This window comes from Nansenia antarctica, assembly GCF_963989245.1.
Source record: "Nansenia antarctica genome assembly, chromosome: 4".
NCBI classification, from domain to species: domain Eukaryota; kingdom Metazoa; phylum Chordata; class Actinopteri; order Argentiniformes; family Microstomatidae; genus Nansenia; species Nansenia antarctica.
The window spans coordinates 54,730,817-54,750,730 of record NC_137689.1 but is presented as its reverse complement, the minus strand read 5'-3'; the positions used below and the strand labels follow the sequence as shown (position 1 = coordinate 54,750,730).

At 40.1% G+C, this 19,914-nt stretch overlaps 1 protein-coding gene across 1 annotated transcript in view; it reads right to left on the bottom strand.

The window, feature by feature from the left end:
* Window positions 1-2,456: 2,456 nt before the first annotated feature.
* The window catches only part of fer (fer (fps/fes related) tyrosine kinase), a 19,993-nt gene continuing 2,535 nt past the window's right edge, over window positions 2,457-19,914 (bottom strand). Inside the window, exons 2-19 of the mRNA XM_080528688.1 lie at window positions 16,736-17,013; window positions 16,251-16,424; window positions 15,842-15,941; window positions 14,916-15,099; window positions 13,904-14,041; window positions 13,688-13,807; window positions 13,324-13,446; window positions 11,630-11,819; window positions 9,947-10,042; window positions 9,450-9,656; window positions 9,059-9,181; window positions 7,675-7,731; window positions 7,423-7,538; window positions 7,197-7,291; window positions 6,920-7,043; window positions 5,191-5,345; window positions 4,819-4,941; window positions 2,457-4,213 (exon numbers count right to left, since the gene is read on the bottom strand). Coding sequence (XP_080384814.1) covers window positions 4,077-4,213; window positions 4,819-4,941; window positions 5,191-5,345; window positions 6,920-7,043; window positions 7,197-7,291; window positions 7,423-7,538; window positions 7,675-7,731; window positions 9,059-9,181; window positions 9,450-9,656; window positions 9,947-10,042; window positions 11,630-11,819; window positions 13,324-13,446; window positions 13,688-13,807; window positions 13,904-14,041; window positions 14,916-15,099; window positions 15,842-15,941; window positions 16,251-16,424; window positions 16,736-16,945 — 2,472 coding nt within the window. The 5' untranslated portion in view covers window positions 16,946-17,013 and the 3' untranslated portion in view covers window positions 2,457-4,076. The remainder of the gene's footprint in view (window positions 4,214-4,818; window positions 4,942-5,190; window positions 5,346-6,919; window positions 7,044-7,196; window positions 7,292-7,422; window positions 7,539-7,674; window positions 7,732-9,058; window positions 9,182-9,449; window positions 9,657-9,946; window positions 10,043-11,629; window positions 11,820-13,323; window positions 13,447-13,687; window positions 13,808-13,903; window positions 14,042-14,915; window positions 15,100-15,841; window positions 15,942-16,250; window positions 16,425-16,735; window positions 17,014-19,914) is intronic.

The window sequence follows — 19,914 nt, the reverse complement described above, 5'->3', positions numbered from 1 at the left end:
AGCCTGGTCACACACTGCTGGGGGACGGCATCCCATTCCTCAACTAGGATTTGCCGCAAGTCAGCCAACATGGTTGCGTTGGTCACTCTGGCACGTACAGCACGCCCAAGCTGATCCCACAAGTGTTCAATTGGGTTGAGGTCTGGACTGACGGCAGGCCATTCCATCCTCTCCACTCCCAAATTCTGGAGGTGCTCTGTGATGATCCTGGCTCTGTGGGGGCGAGCGTTGTCATCCTGGAGGATGGAGTTATGTCCCAGATTCTGGAGATATGGGATAGCCACTGGCCCCAGAATATCATTAATGTCAATTAGGTGCCATTCAGGTGCCAGTCACACACCTGTGACTGACATACACCTGCCAGCACTTGAAGCTCAAAACGAGAGTGAATACCAACAGAAGAATATTGCAGGGGATTTTGGCAATTTTGTTGGGGCCGCTACCCACACGTTTAGCTGTGTTACTCATTCCACGAATGCATGATCCTTACAAGTTGTACCTCGTTGTAAAGGTGACTAATCAGGCTTTCCAACGATATAAAATACAATAACAATTGGTATTATTAAAGAGGAGGAAGAATCGACTGAAATAACGTTTCCAAACTTTTTTGGAGGGGTTTAGTACCTTTCATACAAGAAATGCAGCTCAAAGTGCTTTACAACAGGAATAAGAACATAAAGTGAATATAATAAAACATATAGTCCTACAAGAATGAATATAAAAGCAGGGGAAAACAGTAAAAAGAAAAGATAAAGATAAAATGCAATGAAAATAAATGAAAAAAAGGGAAACAATGTACAACCTCTGCCTTAACACTTAGTAACCGCTATCCATCTTCTCATCTGCAGAATACCTTTCCCTATCCATTTCATCTCCCTACCTCACACAGTCTTTCTGTACTTCTCACTGACTTTCAAGTTCAAACATGGCTGACCTTGCACCAAAAATCCAGTATCAACATTCCAATTTCTTTCTTTTGCACTTACTCAAACTTTCTGACAACATACAATCAAATACTTTCTCAAAATACATTTCCTCCGAAAACAGCTGAACATTAATTACACTGACACAAGGGATTTTGAATTCAAAGAGCCAAACATACTTTTATTGCAAGTACACAGCATAAACAAAGATATCTTCAGAGGACATACTCACCATAAGAGAAAGGATCAATAATCACGTTGTGAAATCTATATCTAACGGGGATTCAGAACAACCTATTTTCAGATGTAATAAGCACTAATGTGAGAACCTTTTCAAATAACAATCACTTTAGTTCTATCTATTACTTTGAATGCAAATTAGTAACTTGAGTCAATATAGTAAGTACACATAAATATGCTAATCATTTAAATCCAGTGCATTTTCCGCTTTTTAACTTAGATATGATCATTATTGATGTTGGGCTGAACATTAATAACACAACAGTACTATTGTGCCTTTTGTCTGAGTGTGATTGAACATGGCCAAAAGTGCAATCAAAACATATAAGGGCCCTATTGCCTTAAAATTATAGAATCACAGAATCAAATAATGGAAATAAATGTTAGAAAAGGACTGTGACAATGCACGTGTTTGAATGCCATAATATTGGCTTTGAAGTAAATATTGGAAAGGTACAAATACAGCACAAGATACTTCACATTGAATAGTGAAGTTCAAATACTGTTCATGTTCACTCAAAAACAATTAGTGGCTGATTGGCTGTATGAAACAGGTCTGGTTGTATTGGCCTATAAAGTACAGCTGCATTATCCTCCACAAATGGGCAGATCTGGACTATCACTTTAAAATAGGAGGAGAAAACAAATAGAAATCAATAGTTAAATCATAGAACAAATCCTATAAAACAAAAATACTGCCAAATATGTCAATACACTAACAAGAAATTAGACTGAATATGATACAAAAGCACTAATACAAAATGCTAAGAATACTATTTGTGTCTTAAATAAATAAAGGTTTCTAAAGGTGTACACTTTGTAAATGTGTTTAAACAAAAATGTTTTGTTTGTATTCATCAACCAGTAGTTTAAATATAAGCACCATTTTCCTAGTAATTCTATACCTTTTCATTATAAAGACCAGGTTACTAATACAAATCAAATGATTGCTGTGCAGAACCACAACTGTACTTTTGTCTGGAATGAAAGAAAAACTATCTAGAGGTAATGTGACAGGATATGATTGTCATCACAGGAATGACGGTTGCTTCAGTATTTCTAAACCAAATGACAGTGATGCTTACATTTTATACAGGATAAGAGGGGAAAGAGTAGGATTTTTCAAAATCTTTTATACATATACTAGAAATGTACAAACAATCATGCAGATACAGACGCAAAACATAGACAATGTTTTCTTTATCGAGTACATCATTGGAAGGAACTCTTCCAACAGAAATACATGTACAGTATAGAGAAACAGTTACATACATTTGCATGGTTGCACCTTATCAGATTAGTATTTGAAAAACAAAACATAAAAAACAAACAAATGGTTATAGCATCTACAAGTATTTACAAAATACAGGAGGAATGTTTCATTGTACATTTTGAAAAAAGATAATTCCGTAATTCTCATACAAGTAAAAAATTGCCGGATTGATGTGACGTGGTACTTCACAGAAGATGCTATTAAAGACACGTTTGAGCTGTCAGCACAAATGGCAAAAGGAGCTTGGCTACATGAAGACAAAATGGCACCTTCCAAGGAGTGACAGAATACAGAGCATGGTGGAATAGCAGTACACTTACAGAAAGAGAGTTCACTGTTTATTCCTACTAAATGCACGTCTATCAATGATTTACAACTAAGCTTTTAAAGAAATGGTCAGTCTGAATTAGGAGATGCTACACACTCAGCATGAACTTAAATGAAAACTGGGAAACAAACAGAAATAGTAAGTAGTTTTAAAAACTGGAATACGCAAACAGAGTCACATAGCTACGTAACAGCAGACTGTTTTGACAAAAATGCTAAATTTACATTTAATGTCAGATAATACAGTTATGATACATTCTGGTTTTCAAATGGTATACAAGTACTGAGCTTGTAAGAATTGACAGAGGAAAACATAAAATAGACAGCAGGAGGGTCTGAAATAAAAGAGTATTATAAAAAATAAAAGTATTCAAAGTAAATTTAATTATATTAATTACAAATAATTTTTACTATTTTCAAAAATTTCAAATAAAATAAAACAAGGGCTTAGAATTGAATAATTCGTTTTAGAATTAAGGTGGCCTTAATGCATTATATTTCTACATTACAAACCCTGAAAAATATAGGAAAAGGTGTCACAAATTGCACTTATCCTTATATGCTTTACTTGTAATAATGCAGTTGTAGGAGTGAAGGTCTTTGGACAGAAATGAGCATCAGATCTCAAATCAACTCCACCCACCACGGCAAGACGCAAGAGAAGGGACAACACTAACTAGCTGAATGTACTGTATGAAAGTCAAGCTTGAGACTTAAAAATGGGCAACTATGCCCTCTGGAATGATCCGATATGCCCGCACAGTATATAGAAACCGCTGGTAGTAGAATAATAAAGTGTTGTCATAGCTCTCAGCCTCTGATATACACATCAGAATGGTACATAGATCTCAAATTGGACTGTTCAGGAGGTCACATGACTAAATGGCGCACCAGACACCTTGGCATTTAAAAAAAAGGTGAAGTCTCAATATTCTGAAAATCATATGTGTGAGGGAACGTTATACTTCTTATACACTTGTACTACATGTGATTGGCATGCGTTTCACCTGAAGTTGACTGTGATTCAGTAAGAGGTTAAGAGAGACATAGAAATTATTCTATGTTCACACCGGTTTAAAAAAATACTGTAATATTTTGACAATGATCAAAGCTAAGCGAGACCTCTCTCCTTGATAATGGCTCAAAACAGTTGCATAGGCAAATAACACAGTGATTTTGGAACAAAGTATACACTGAAGTCAACCATGACAAGTAGCATCAAGGCTGTAACTTTCCGTGTTTCTCTCTGTATATCAGGACCCCTGGGTGGGAACACGTGAGTTGGCCCCCGCCCCCGCCCCCTTGCCTGGGTGCTATTTCTTCTTGACCGAGGCCAGTTCTTTCTGAAGGTCCAGGAACTTGGGCCGGTTTTCAGGCTTGTACTCCCAGCACTTCTGCATGACTTTGTAAACTTCCTCTGGGCACTTCTGTGGGCAGGACATTCTGTAACCTGGGACGGCAGAAAACAGACAACATACATTTGATTTATTAGATTTATTAGGATTCCCATTAGCTGATGCAAATGATGGGAACACTTTCGTCTAGAGGATATATGAACACATGCTTTGTCTAGGCTATATGAACACAGGGTTTAGGTGTAAAAGAACACATGCATCAAATGCAGCTATCATCATGACTGGTTGCAGTTTTCTAAGTAATTGCCTCATAAGGACTGAAAGACTGATTCAGCTGTTTTCTATGGCATTACATGATCGTGAAAGTGCCATATTGTTCCAATGTTCCTGGAATTTTACACCCAACCCTTGGTGCAGTCATTCATTCTTCAATAGGAAAGACCATTACCAGCAAAAGTGCATTCAGCTGGCAACTAATGAGCATATGTGCTGCCTAATATCATCAGCAAGTTCCCTCACAAAGTCAAGCATCTAAACGTAACCATTGTAAATGACTGAAATTTCATTAATTTAGAGGCAGAAGAATGATCTTGTTTTGGTGAGAATAAAACAGTATGGTGCATGAATTTAGACAGAGACATGCTGTCAACAAAAGAGATCTACACACTGAACCCCTAGTGAGCGCTGAGGGATGTCTTACCTTTCTCCACTTGCTCTCGGGCCTGCTGGTTGGTCATCCCGGGGTAAGGACACACTCCTAAGCTGAACGTTTCCCATAGGAGAATGCCATAGCTCCACACATCGCTCTCTGAGCTGTATCTCCCTGGAACAAGACAAACACAGACTGGTTTTAGATGCTGGTCATTCAAAACACCTAGAGTAGGATTTCACAGTAGGATTTCACTGTAGGATTTCACTGCGAAGTAGTGACTGTAGTAGAAAGTAAGCTGTCCTACCTCATGCATAGCTAATATTTCAAGAGCATTTGTCATCATTATCAAGAGCTGTTTAAGAAAAACATACAAACTGGTATTTTCAAAATGGGAAGTCAAAGAAATTGGAAAATGTTTACCATAATTCAAAGCCTCTGGAGCAGTCCACTTGATAGGGATCTGTTTGAGGCCAGATGATGAGTATATCCCATCATCCTCTTGTCTTGACATCCCAAAGTCACTGATCTTCAGCAGGTGACTTTCTCCCACCAGACAGTTCCTGGCAGCCAGATCCCTATGGGAGACCAAGGGAAGGACACTATCCCTTTAACAACATCTCTGATACCATCACATTAACAACACCTCTGACTCCTCAGAGGGACACCTTCACCTTAAGCTTTATGCCCATTTGACACATTTCTACCTAAAAAACAGACCCAAATAAAACTGCTTATAACATAAGAAGTGTTGAAGTTAGGGGCACTACTATTTGAGCAAAATAAAAAAACCTGTTGGTCACAGGTTTGATAATTGACCATACAATGACATACAATGTGTTTGCAGCCATAGACAGCTGTCTTGCCAACGAAGAGCAGGCTGCTCTGTGCTGCTTTACATAGAGACTGCATTTATACAACTTTACATAGAGACTGCATTTCTACTACTTTACATGGAGACTGCATTTCTACTACTTTACATGGAGACTGCATTTTTACTACTTTACATAGAGACTGCATTTCTACTACTTTACATAGAGACTGCATTTCTACTACTTTACATAGAGACTGCATTTCTACTACTTTACATAGAGACTGCATTTCTACTACTTTGCAAAGCAAAGCCCTCTTGTGGTGCCAGGCTTGACTTGACATGATGGAAATCGCTCTTATGACAATCATTTTGATAAACATTTTTTTTTTTTAATGGACTCCTCCAGAAGAAGTTCTTTATAAATGAAATAGTACAAGAGTTAAGACCTAGTTCAACAGGAGTTCTAACAGATGGGGAGCTCAGATGCTGTGTACAAGGTCAATATAAGTGTGTGTTATCTGATGCTGTGAACATTTATACTCAGTTTGTTTCGGCCCTGAATAGGTGGCTGGGATGACCCTGTGTGCCGTGGTTGTGAGTGGTTTTGTGTGTGTGTGTGTGTGTGTGTGTGTGTGTGTGTGTGTGTGTGTGTGTGCGCAGGACAGATTGAGCCCTGCATCCCTGCCATTCCAATTTCATACCCTGAACTGTAGCCCTACAGCTACTCCAACATTTTCAGCATATCTCCCCTGCCATTACTGCTGACTACCCCCTCAGAGCTGGAGAGAGTTGGGGCAAATTAGGCTGTCACTCAGGGAAACTGCTCTGGTGAGATAGCTAAGAGCAATGCACAAGCAGAGATGATTTGATAGTGCTGCTGCCTGAGAGAAATGTATTGGAAGGCTGATTGCAGCATCTCTCTTTCCGTAAATAGTTTTCACCTGAAACCGCAATCTCAAATTGCCCTAACAGAGATGTGTGTAGCTCTGTCCTAATATCAAAGTGGATAGTCTTGTACACTGGGCTAGGGCACTAAGACATCAATGTCCTCTCACATATCTCACTTTAGACTGGAGGACAGTCAACATTACAGATGGGAAGACATTTCATGGAGCTAAATTCAGTTACATTTGGAAATTGAGTGGGACTGCAGTTTAGGCAAGAAGCTTGAGATTTGTGTCACGTAGTATAGGTTAAAAAAAGGGGGCTCATACACTGTAAAAGCATCTAAGCCTTGAAAGTTAGATTCAATAAACATTCTGATACTCTTGACATTGAATACTGTAGTGGCGTTGTATGGTTGATACTGACGCTGGAGAAAAGCAAACAGCATCATACCTGTGGATGCAGTTCTTGAGCTCAAGATAAGCCATTCCTGCAGCAGCATCTAGAGCAAATTTAACCAGTTGTTTAGTCTTCAGGTCTTCCTTCTTCTTCCGTAGAAATGACAAGAAGTCCCCTCCTTATAAAAGAAAGATTTTTTTTTTTATAAACAACACTATGAACAATTTGGAGGAGAACCTTCAAGACTGGATTTTCCCAAAAGTTATAAATACAAACAATATGATCAAGTTATGAAAGGTACTTTCTTTGGGAAGCCGTATGGTGAACTCACCTGGCACTAGCTCCATCACAATGTAAATAGGCTGCCTCTGTGTACACACGCCTATCAACTTCACAATGTTTGGGTGATCATATTGCTTTAGGATCCTGTAGAAACAAATATTAGATAAAGAAACTGATATTTGTCAAAATATGAATGGAAAGCATTGGGGACCTTGCTTGGCACCTGAAAATAAGCATTTTTTAAAAATAGTTGGCCACTGGGGTTATCTACTCACCTTGCTTCTGATAGAAACTTGATCTTCAGCTCCTGTGGAAGATCCTCTTTACAGGTTTTTACTGCCACAGGAGTTTTGTCCCGCAACGTTCCTTTGAAAACCTCCCCAAAGTTGCCCTAAAAATGGCACAACAAAAATCTATATTAAACAGGCATGAGACACTATCATCTGACCAACAAAAAACCTACCCAACAGGTGTGGTTGATATGACTCAGGAATTCTAACTCAGAAACATACATTAACAATACTCACTTTGCCAAGAAGCTCTCCAAGAATAACATCCTCATGGTTGAGAATCCATTTTTTATCCTGAAAAAGACACAAAACATGGGTAACATAAAACAACATACTGTACAAATATTATCACTGGGGCATCAAGCACATATATTATATTATATTATATCACAATATGATGAAAAAAACAAAAACATACCGTACATAAATACACATATAAATTGATCTTCTGCTAGAGAAGGATATACTACAGTAAAATGTGTTTTTCCATCAACACATTGAAGTGTCCAATCTCATAAAAGTGAAATAACGATCAAAACCACATTTTTTGAAGTGAGAAATCTAATGGTCAAATATCACTGCTTTGCCTGGAAGTCCCCAAATGGCTGTGGGAAGACCATTTAAAAATACTTAGCATTTTGAGGCCTCAGCAGATCCAATACAGCAATAATGACAAACACCATTAACCCTGTATTGATAATGGCGGAAGCAATTAAAACACCATTATAGTCAACAGCATCAGGCCAGCATGGAACTCCCAAGTCTCTTTGTATGATTAACTTCTATTGATAGTGCATTCCCACTTGTCAAGAACCAAGTCCGCCTGAATGTAGCTACAGCACAACGGGGATATTAAAAAGACAACACATGTGAAATGTGTTATAGATACAGATCTGCACAATAATAGTGTGAATGGATATGAAATGGATGCCAAGAGCTAATATATTAGTCTAGAAACAGTTGATTAACTGTGATCAAAACCTTCTAGTTATTCAAACGTATCACAAAGGAAATAAGTCACTAAGAATTCAAGTATTTAATTGACGTCAGTTGATCCCAACTGTATTCCAGGAAATTACAATTAAATTTAATGAGACATTATGTTGAGATGATATGATTTGCCAGGGAGGCCATCTTTAAAATCAATCTAAATGGAATACCAAGTATAACAGAGAACCCGGATATGATTTCCATCGACTCCAGAGATGCTGATGTCAGCACACGCTTCATATAAAGAGAGAGTACTGAATCATGAGCACAGGCCTGGTGAGAACTCAAATGATAAACACTAGTACGACAGAGGAACCGATGGCTAAGTAAATGGACTTAAAGGGGTAGTTCACAGTGAAATCAAAATGTTCTGCTATGGATGGATGGTGGATAGATGATTCACCCACTACTCAACCGGTCTAATGTCCAGATCAGTCCATATTTGATCTATGCCATCTACGTACTTAGACTTTGATTTAATGTGAACCATCCCTTTAACACACCTCGACAACCGCCTGCTTGACAGTTTGACAGCTTCAGCAGGCAGTAATTGCATCTCCACTGTGAGATTTCCCATTGATATATGCACATGGCAGATCCATGTGGAGATGAAAATAGGAGAGCGTTTTACCTTGACGACTGGGTTTAAGAGCACCACGCCAGACTTCTTGGTAATGACTTGCTTTGTAGTGTAATGGTGTTCAATTAATTGAGGGATTGTAGGGAATCCAGTGCCTTCAAAACGATACTGATTCTGAGGGGGAAAAAAGTAAGACAGAAAACATCAAATTAAAGTCAAGGTTGAGTTCTAGGTTGTCTGATCGTGGTCTTTAGTGTAAGGAAATCTTGCAACTTCACTACATGTTACCACCTTTAGGCCTACAGATTATATGACTGAGGAATCAAAACGCATTGTAAAATCCTATCCATAAAAGCATTCACTTCTGTCTCCACTGTGGTGTCCCTCCCTGTTCTCCTCGTTATAGCTAACACACACACACATCTAATCTGGTAACACTCACATCTGCAAACTGGATGATGAAGTGTCTTCGTTGTCCATCTGAGAAGACAGACAGGACGTACTCTCCAGGCTTGCCGTGGCTCTCTCGGACCAGGAAGTCGCCCTGCTGTTTGAGCAGCTCCTGGGCCTCTGTCCTGGGGATGGCACCATGGTACCACTCCTGCTCCCCCAGCGGCTTCTCACTGGTCGGGATCACGTCAAAAAACTGCTAAAACACAGAAATATTTAAAAGAATGTTAGTTCTCCCCCAAAGGAAAGGGGGTAAATCAGAACACCAATCCCCCCCCCCCCCCCCCCCAATGGATTAATCTGTTATGCTCTTTGAATAATTTCAGTTATGACAGATCAATGCTCAATAAGGATAGTTACTGATTATGAATAGTATCACACTGTATCACTCCAAAAGGCAACACCGTTGCCACCGGCAATTAGAAATTACACACACAAAAAGAAAATCACGCACAAATGAGCTACATCAATGTACTATATTGTCCTTACCGAGGATGATCCCAGGACAGACTTCGGAGAGCGAATGATACCAGCGATGGAATGACGCAAGGTGTCAAACTTTGATATCCTGTCTTTTCCTTTGTCCTAAAATAGAGACACAGATACAAGACTTACAGGGATAGCTTAGATACCACGAACATAAGTCATTTAATTTGATAGATATTCAAAGAAAAGACCGTCAGATTTAATTTGTCATTCATCCGTCTAATTTCACACTGCTTTTCCCATCTTCACACAGGCCTTGGCTGAATAAACAGGAAATAGGGTGGTTGTGTGGGATAAAAAAAAATCCAGATCTAGGCACTCCATTTTTAAAACCAACACATACAGACTTACACCTTCGCCAGGGTGTATGAACACAATGGGGTGAGAAACAATTGAATAGCCCTGGAACACCTGGGTCTGGGTACACCAAATGTAGGCTATATCATAGGCATTGATTCTACTTGACAAAGAAAACCCATATTTGTTGTGGAGGCAGGGCCATCGCAAAATGTGCCCACACTGCCCTCTTCTGTTCATGCAGCTATCTACAACATGGCTAGAAAGCACAAAGTGTGAGGGTGGAATGCTAACTCGAGATCTGCACACGTAACTCAAATCACTAGGAACTTCCCATTGACATCAATGCCAGACTTACGCAATTGAGTTGGATCCCAAATGATCTCCCACATACAATACGCCGTTTATACTATGCTAATCTACTGCTCTATTAGATGGAATTTCTCCGTTTTTTATTAAATATGCATGCATCATTGAGTTTGCAAAATACTGTATGCCAGTGTTCCATGTTTACTTGATCTTAGTTCCTGAATGAATGCTATGTTTTATTGAAGAGAGCAAGAGGCAGAACATATGGAACCCACAACAGCATCATTGCACCCGAAAAGGAATGAAACACTTCAAACATGAATTTGCGATGAGAGAAAGGCATTGGCCATGGGCCTCAGTAATGTATAACACATGAGGTCTACCATGAGACAGCAGAGAGTCTGAGAACAGCAGGAGCGGTATGGTATTGATCCTTGTTTATGTCAATTACTCACTTTTTATGTTGTTAACATAAGCCCCATCAGAAAGCCAATCGGAAGCAGTGTCAAGAGTTTATAAAAGGGGTCCGGCGATGACAAGGACAGATGCTCTGATAACACTGCAGAGATTAATTTGTATAAAGGATTGCAAAGACTGAGAATTTTCGTTCTGTTGTTTCACGTCTCCTGATCAATTCTCAGACGCAACCCTTAATAATCACATTATAAATGCACACCAGTCATATTTTAGCAGTGGACATAGTACCAACTATGTCTCTGGGTAAGAAACAGCATTGTGCAGCATTTCAAAACTCCCAGTGTACCTCACATCATTGCTCTCTTGGCGACTTGCCACATGTATGCAAATCATCACATGTTCAGGGACAAGGGTTAAACTCTGGTCTCAGTCAGGTTCCCCTCAATAAATAAACCTTTAAATAAAACAAACTATAAGAAGTGAAGTATAATGGACAGAAGGAGTTGACAAAGAATCTGGAATGTGCTGTGTTCCCTGTGATCATTAGGACTTTTGGTGTGTTCATTACCAGAATTCCAGTGACAAGTCCTGCCAAGTTCTCTCCTTATGTAGTCCAACAATGTAAACAACAGAAGGATGAGGTCAGTCATTCCAAAGACTCACCATGGAGTTGACGGAGCGTGCGTCATCCTCGTAGTTGACCACGGGGGGCGGCTCCTTGCCCTCGTTCTCCTGCATCTTGTGGTCCAGCAGGTCCTTCTGAGCGCTCAGCTTGGCCTCGGTGCAGCGTAGCAGCTGGACCGTCTGCCTCAGCTCCTCCAGAGACTGCTTCTGACTGAGGAGCAGCACCGCGCTGGGAGACAAGAGGGAGGGAGAGAGAGAGAGTGGGGTCAAACTTTGGAGCTCTACGAGATTCAACAGTAATACCACTATACATAATCCCTTTTGTAGAATGAGGATGTGGAGGTAATGTATTTTCTTGTTTAATTTGGATGGCTCATTGTAACGCATGGAGCGGAATGACGAATGGTATCAAACTCGTGTTTGTCAAATTCTGTTCCATGCATTAAAATGAGCCATCCTCCAATTTCTATCTCCACCAGCATCCCCTGGTACAATCAGTATAACACTTTAAGCTTTTACTCTGCTCTGATTAATTCGTGTGAAGACATTTGACTTCAAACTATTTAATCAAACAAACAACCAACCAACCAACCAACCAACCAACACTACATCACTCTGCGTGCTGGGGGTCAACACACAGAAAGGAATCAAGATGAACACGCTGGATTCACTGAACTAAACGTTACCACTTGAAAACTGCAAATGCCATCACTTTGAATTCATGATTCGAATAAGAAAATCAAAACAAGCAACCGATAATCCAACCAGACACGAGTTCTCTGTGTGTGAGCGGTGCCTCATCTTGAATCGCATCTGTAGTTGAAAGATCACAGAGGGATGAGTCGACTGGCCCGTGGTTATATCATCGTCTTTTATAGGGGATTATCCAGCAGACCCGAAAAAATGTGCTGAGTTTCAGCTACAGACCGAGCTCTGTCTATTGTACCCCGTCCGCCTCAATGAGTTTTCACATCATCTACTTTCATGGTCAGCTCCTGGAGTGCTTAGAAAAAACACAGAGCTCGGAATCTAGTCCCTCCATTATCCCCTGCTTCCCAGTTCCTTTCCCCATTGACAAGAATATAACCGATTGCCGTGAAAGAACGCACAGGCAACACCTAACCTATCAGAGGTAGGGATGCTCCGATCTGGATTTTTTTCCTCAAGATCAACCGATACCGATAAAAAAAAAAATACATAACTGTAGGCCTACTGACTGGATAGCATACATATTTTTAGCTTTTTAGACAAAAGTTTTGATCCATTAGGCACCAAGCAAACGCAGACCCATTTTTATGGCATAGTAAAGGTCTGGCCTATCACCCAGTTAGGGCCTGAAGCCCAAGTCAGTCGATATGGCTGTATAAAAGACATCATAAACGTGGCCTTCATGGTTTACATACTATTACGTCCTCCTATGTTTTCTGTTTAGTTATCTGTCTTCCCCAGGGGGGGGAAGGAAAAAAAAAAAAAAAAAAAAAACGGTTTTTGCGATCGGCCATTTTTGCCGATCACCGATCGAGTCATTTGGAGTGAAATCGGCCGATTTAAATCGGTGGCCGATAAATCGGAGCATCCCTAATCAGAGGCGGTCTAATCTGTCTACTTCCCTGATCAGATTCATTTCAGCATGACCTCTCAATATTTGTTGAGAGAATGCTGAGATGCGAGCTTCTATTGGAGAATCTAATAAGAGGTGTGGAGATCATTGGAGCAGCACGGCTAGGACATACTCTGACTTCTTTTCACATGTTTTGGTGGACTCCTCTATCTTGCTCTCCAGGTCCTGCATGAGATCCTCCTTGGTGCGTAGGCTCTGCTGAGTGAGGACCAGCTCATCTGATGAGGATTTCAGCCTGGGAAGATGAGACAGAAGATAACAGCTGTGGTACTGTGTGGCTCAGTTGGTAGAGCATGGCCCCTACCAACGCTAAGGTTGGGGGCTCGTTTCCCTCTGGGACTGTATGTAAAATAAAATGTTAATGCTAAATGACTAATATTATTATTAGCATATTTGTAGACTACAGCTGACATATTTGATCCTTGTCATAGAATGTGTCGTGCTGTGAAAAAAGAAGAAAAAAAAAAAAGACATACATTGCCTGTAAACTGTCTGCAGTCAAATTATTCCATAGGATCTCGTTTGCTTGAAGATTCTCTGTTTCCTCCAATAATGAAACATCAAATTCTACATCTGGTTCTTTGGTTTCCGGGGACCTGGAAGAAGTCATTTCACATTACCAAAATGGAATAAAAATGTTATTCTATACTAGATATTAGAAAAAGACAAATGAGGCTTCCACCCAAACCTACCTATAGACCTCAATGAAGTGCTCATACTCTGAGACGGGGTCAATCTGGTCAATGGAGGTGTGGATTTCCTTGTGGACCTTCACTATTTCATCAGTTAAGAGGCTGGTGATTTCACTATACTCCTCCAAAATCCCCTTCCTGGAGAAGAAAAAAAACAAAAAACATTTTGGAAATCACAATTGTCCTAATAATCTTGCAGACTAACGCTTCCGATTGGAGATAATTAAGCTATTTTGACATAACAGGAACTACAAGTTTTGGTTCCTGCATCACCTTTTAGATGGCTATCATCAAAATTATGCAACTCTAAAATGACTAATAGCTTGTAACTGTGATAAAATATCATATCTATAATAATGTCCTGGACTGAACAGGATCAAGTGAATGTTAGAACTATGGTCTAACCTGCACAAAAACACCAGGGCAGCAAACAAATATCTTAGATGAGGAGAAAGGGTTAAAATATAAAAATATAAATCACATTTCCATGATTCTGGGTTCACACAGATCGACCACGGTTATAAAACAGAACTCCACGGGTTATAAAACAGTGTCGTTCTAAAGCCCATTGTACTTTGTCATCGCTCTGCTGCCCTAGCTCAGTGAAGGAAAATCAGTTCCGCAGAGACGCTCTGAATTGTTCTCCTTCTGTCGATTAACATCTGCTCCAGACTTAGGAAACAGTGATTAAAAATACAGCTTAAGGAGAAAACTCGACAAAAGAATGGAGGATACTGCATCCTAGTAATCCTGTGACAGCTCTGAAGTTATGGGATTAAGCCTCATCTGGGATTTAATCACAAGCAAGAACCTCAACTTGTACGGTACATAAATAATTCAGGATTCACGTATTCTGCAGTGTTTGTATTGTTTGACAAATGTTAGAATGCAGCAGTCACGGATCTGTAGCCTGTTGATTTGCAGCTGAGCGCACGCACACACACACACAAACACACACACACACACACACACACACACACACACACACACACACACACACACACACACTCACAGTGCACTGATCATCTCCTCCTGCATCTTCTGGAGGGAGTCGAGCAGCAGAGGCAGTGTGGTGTCGTGGTAGTGCTCCTGGTGGAGCTGGGCACTCCTCACGGCCAGCACATACTGGTTGTGGAGATTGTGCAGCTTCATGGTAGCCTTGTCGTAACGTTCCCTCGCCTTCTCTGGCTCCTTACCTGAAAAGAAATCAAGCATTAGGACTTCTCTGAGTGTGCATTTCTATCTGGAACATAGTGTGTCCTCTGGTCTTCTGTAGTGTTTTGTATTTATGCATGGTATGTAAACATTTCATTTCCACCATTTAACATCATAATACTGTAGAGGGATTTTGGGCGTCAGCCAATCGATTTCAATGTGTATGATTATTTGCAGTTGAATGAGCCTAGTGGACATCCTAACTAAGTCACACCCACACCATTACATTTTGTCAATTCCTTTACAGTTGTAATGTGCCTGAGGAAATCGCACCCTGGCCATTTCTTTGCGATTATAAATGTACTGTATCTCACACCTTTTCCTTTGTTGGGAATGCTATTTAAGGAGAGGGACTGTGAAATAGCATTAATGAGCAAATTGTCAATCATTATTAACCTTGAAATGTCTTTTGGAGTCAGATATAAGGTAATGTTACCTTGTGTAAGTTGGTCATGTGACCACTTGTATGAGTTTGTTCGCTCATGTCCATGACTGTTAGAAATAATCATAGAATAAATGTATGTCTTATGTTTGACCCGTCCTCTATTCTTCAGTGTTTTATTCTCCTATTCTATGATATGAAAGAGAAATCTTGGAATGCAGTTCATCAAATCTCTTGTTATTGAAGTGCTATGATATTGAGGGTGGTAAACAGGATCAGTACAGGAAATACGCTTGTGTATGTATTTTGTTTTTTGGTTGTTACTGAGGAAAAATCATTACCTTTAACCATTGCTTCTTTGTATTTTTCTTTGGCACTATGGGCGTCCTTTGTTAATTGTCTGTAGGTGCCTTTTAACTTTTCTAGGTCATTTTTTGTAACCTGTAAGAGATTTACATCAGAAACGCCATCATATCCTCAACGTCAAATAACAAAAACAAAAGCATCCATTACACTTGAGACAAAAAGAAACAAAACAAGCATATCGGGGGAAAACGAAAGTAATAATAATAATAATAATAATAATAATAATAATAATAATAATAATAATAATAATAAGTAATAATATCTTAGTTTTATATAGCGCCTTTCACAAACCCAAGGACGCTTTACAGAATTTACAGACAGAAAGTCAGACAGACATAACAGTACCGCTAAACGTAGGATTCTGTTTCGAGCCGCCGCATTTACCTTGTTCATCTCCGACTCTATCTGCTGGTGGATGCTCTGGTAGCTCTTCTTCACCTGCTGCTTGTCTTTGATCATCATGGTGAGGCGGTGCAGGGGCCCCGAGTTCAGCTCCTCGGCGTGAGACTTCATGATCTTACTCAACTGTTCCGTCTGCTGCACCATGTGAGCCCAGGACTGGAGGGGTGGAGGGTGTGGGAGAGAGGGAGAGAGGGATGGAGGAGGAAGAGACGTCAGACATGTTTTCTCCCAGCATCTAGATCAGTGTGAGGAATGTTCCTCTATGCCCATGGGATAATGTATTCTGACTCTTCAGGCAGGTGCATGTAAACAGACAGGTGATGTGTGTTGTCTTCTATGGTGATGCATAATGCCTTAGTGGTTCAAAAATCCTGCCCAATGTCTCAACTAGCCACATCTGTGTGTGTGTGTGTGTGTGTGTGTGTGTGTGTGTGTGTGTGTGTGTGTGTGTGTGTGCTGCTGCCTACCTTGGACACATTGCTGATGTAGTCTGTCTGAGAGGTGTTGTCGTGTTTGTCCACCTGCTGGCTGATGTTGAGGAGGAGGGAGGCGTACTCCTTGTCACTCTTCACCCTGAGGGTCATGAAGCGCTTCACCGTCTCCAGCAGCTTCAGCTCCCAGTCCTGTAGCTTCAGCAGGCCGTCATGGGAGTTCCGCAGGTCCCGTCCGAACCCCATCTTCTTCTCAAGGCACGCAGTTTGTCTTACACTCACCGCAGGGAGGCACTCTCAGGTTTGCATCTTTCCTGCATACAGGTGGAAGATTGAGAGAGTGACACACATTTAAGGAATGACCATGCAGTCTACTACTAGGCTACGTGGTTCCATACACTAACTTGAACTAGGATTCGGCCTAGAGCGTATATGTACATTGTGTACAAAAAAGGTTGCCACAATCATTTGGCACATTGTACAAAAGTAGGCTGGTACTGTACGTGCTACTTATGGATTCATGTCAAATAACAGTTTTTGGAAAACGTGTTTTTATTTTTTTTAGGCTTTAGGGTTAGGCCTCTACAATGCAACAATCTTATTGAGAAAGGCCTGTTGCTGTCTCACTCAACCACAGAGCCATGAGAAGGCTATCAGCCTTTCTCAGGATGTGGGTGTCAGAACAAAAGCGATAAACAAAATTATAACGATATGCACAGGTAACCACACAGCACGCTGTCTTTCATCTGTGTTCTCAGTAGGGATGCTCCGATTTATCGGCCACCGATTTAAATCGGCCGATTTCACTCCAAATGACTCGATCGGTGATCGGCAAAAATGGCCGATCGCAAAAACCGATCTTTTTTTTCTTTTTTTTTTCCTTTTTCCTGGGGAAGACAGATAACTGAACAGAAAACATAGGAGGACGTAACAGTATGTAAACCATGAAGGCCACGTTTATGATGTCTTTTATACAGCCATATCGACTGACTTGGGCTTCAGGCCCTAACTGGGTGATAGGCCAGACCTTTACTATGCCATAAAAATGGGTCTGCGTTTGCTTGGTGCCTAATGGATCAAAACTTTTGTCTAAAAAGCAAAAAATATGTAGGCTATCCAGTCAGTAGGCCTACAGTTATGTATTTTTTTTAAAATCGGTATCGGTATCGGTTGATCTTGAGGAAAAAAATCGGTGATCGGTATCGGCCCCAAAAATCCAGATCGGAGCATCCCTAGTTCTCAGGTAACTAATTATACCACATAGCACGACTGAAACCAGGTCATTAGAGACTAGAAACCATCTGTGAGTATGTGGAACTGAAGGTTAAGCTAAACCTTTATAAAGGGGCAGATTGTCAACAACTGGACTGCAAGGACTTGTATTAATCACTCCATCCCTTCTAATATATTTAATCCAACTAAACCCAAAGAAAAGCTCATTATCTTCAAGTCAGATGCCTTCTGCTCCATTGTCTCACCTAAGGGAGCTTCAGGGTCCTATAAGAGTGTTCTAAGCACATCTTTACCTACCAGCACTAGAGGCTAGGCCTATAAAATGTCAAACAAACAAAATTCGAATATGTTACGATGGATTAAGCAAATTAATACTTTTTTTTATGCAATGTCTTTTCGTTCCTAAGACACTCCACCTAAAGAAGGAGGACTGATCTTATGAAGACTCCAAAACACTTCTGAGAGAGGCCTAGTGTCTTAGCTAGTCCTGTGTACAAAACATTAACCAGACATCAAGAACACAAGGTTTCTATTCAACAAAGGCACGCACTAAACCATGATCAATACAGTGAAATCATACACGTTGTGGCTGTAAATAGTCTATTCTGTCTTGCCAGCATATCAGTGTAACCATGTTATGCCAGGATATTGTTGCCTTTTGGGGTAAACTGTTGACTTTGTTGGAAATCCCTTTCCCTACAAAATCAAGTGGACGCAGTGCGGCAGGTTTGTGGCCACAATAAGATATTCATTCTTGTTGCAAATTCTTGGCAAGATGATGTGAGCGCTGCCATAGGAATTCAAAAGGCGTCATTATGCCACCCACAAGTCCCAGGCTGTCAACAAGGCTAAGGGACATGGCTCCATGGCTCTACGGCTCTCTTGATTGCTGAAGAATGGACTACAGACAGAGCATGTCTCACTAGTTTAAAACAAGCTTAAGCAAGTTTAAAATGCCATTACAAGAGCTCGGGAGCAGAGGCAAATTTTAAACAGCAGAAAACAACATCATAGGCTAAACAGATAATGTGTTTAAAAACATGAGACCAATGACTAGCTATGTAGGCCTAGACCTACATGCTAGACAAGTGAAAAAACATTTTCATTAACTGACAAGCTAAGACATTATTACAGGGCTTTCCTGAAATAGAAGTCTCAATGTTAGTCGACGTACCTACTTCCGTGCTGAATTGAAACTCGATCTACCCTAACACTGTCTTTCATCTTACCGTGAGCAGGTTAAGATCACTAAACTGATGGCCTTCATTGCGACAGGCAGAAATTACCCACACATTTCACAACAAAGGATAGAACCTAGGAGGAGTACAAGATGAAGATGAAGGCAGACAAGATGAAGGTCTTCATCAATACACTAGACTACAGTGAAAATGCAAGTTATCACTGACCTCCCTATAAGCCTTCCGGCAAGGGTAGTGACAGAGAAAACAGAAATGATGAAAGGAAACCACAACAGCAGTAAGATCAGGCTAGGCTAGCCACAAGCCATGAGACAAATAAAGTGCAGTACAGTCAAGAGCTGCTTTTGTATCGAATTGATATGCATTGTTTTGTTTCTATTTCAGTAAGTCTAGGCTTATAGGTTTACCAACAAATGTTAAAGGGATTTTTAACATGACATTCATTATCTCCAGCACCATTCTAGTGTCTACATAAGTGAAAATGATGATTATCTACATGTTCTAATCAAAAATATAACTTATTATTATGTCATAAAAAATGTAGAATTCATTGATTTTGATCAGAGCCACAAACAGCCCTGGCTGGAAACTCATTGTTTCTGAAAATAATTGAATGATTATATATATTATTTATTTTTTACCCCCAATGACATCATAGGGGGTAATTTCCTTTTATCTTTTTGACTACAGAACAAAGAAAAATCAACATTTTGAATTTATGAATGTGATGTTAAAACTAGTGAAGTGTCCCTTTAAATCATAAAAAGGGACAATGTCACTAAC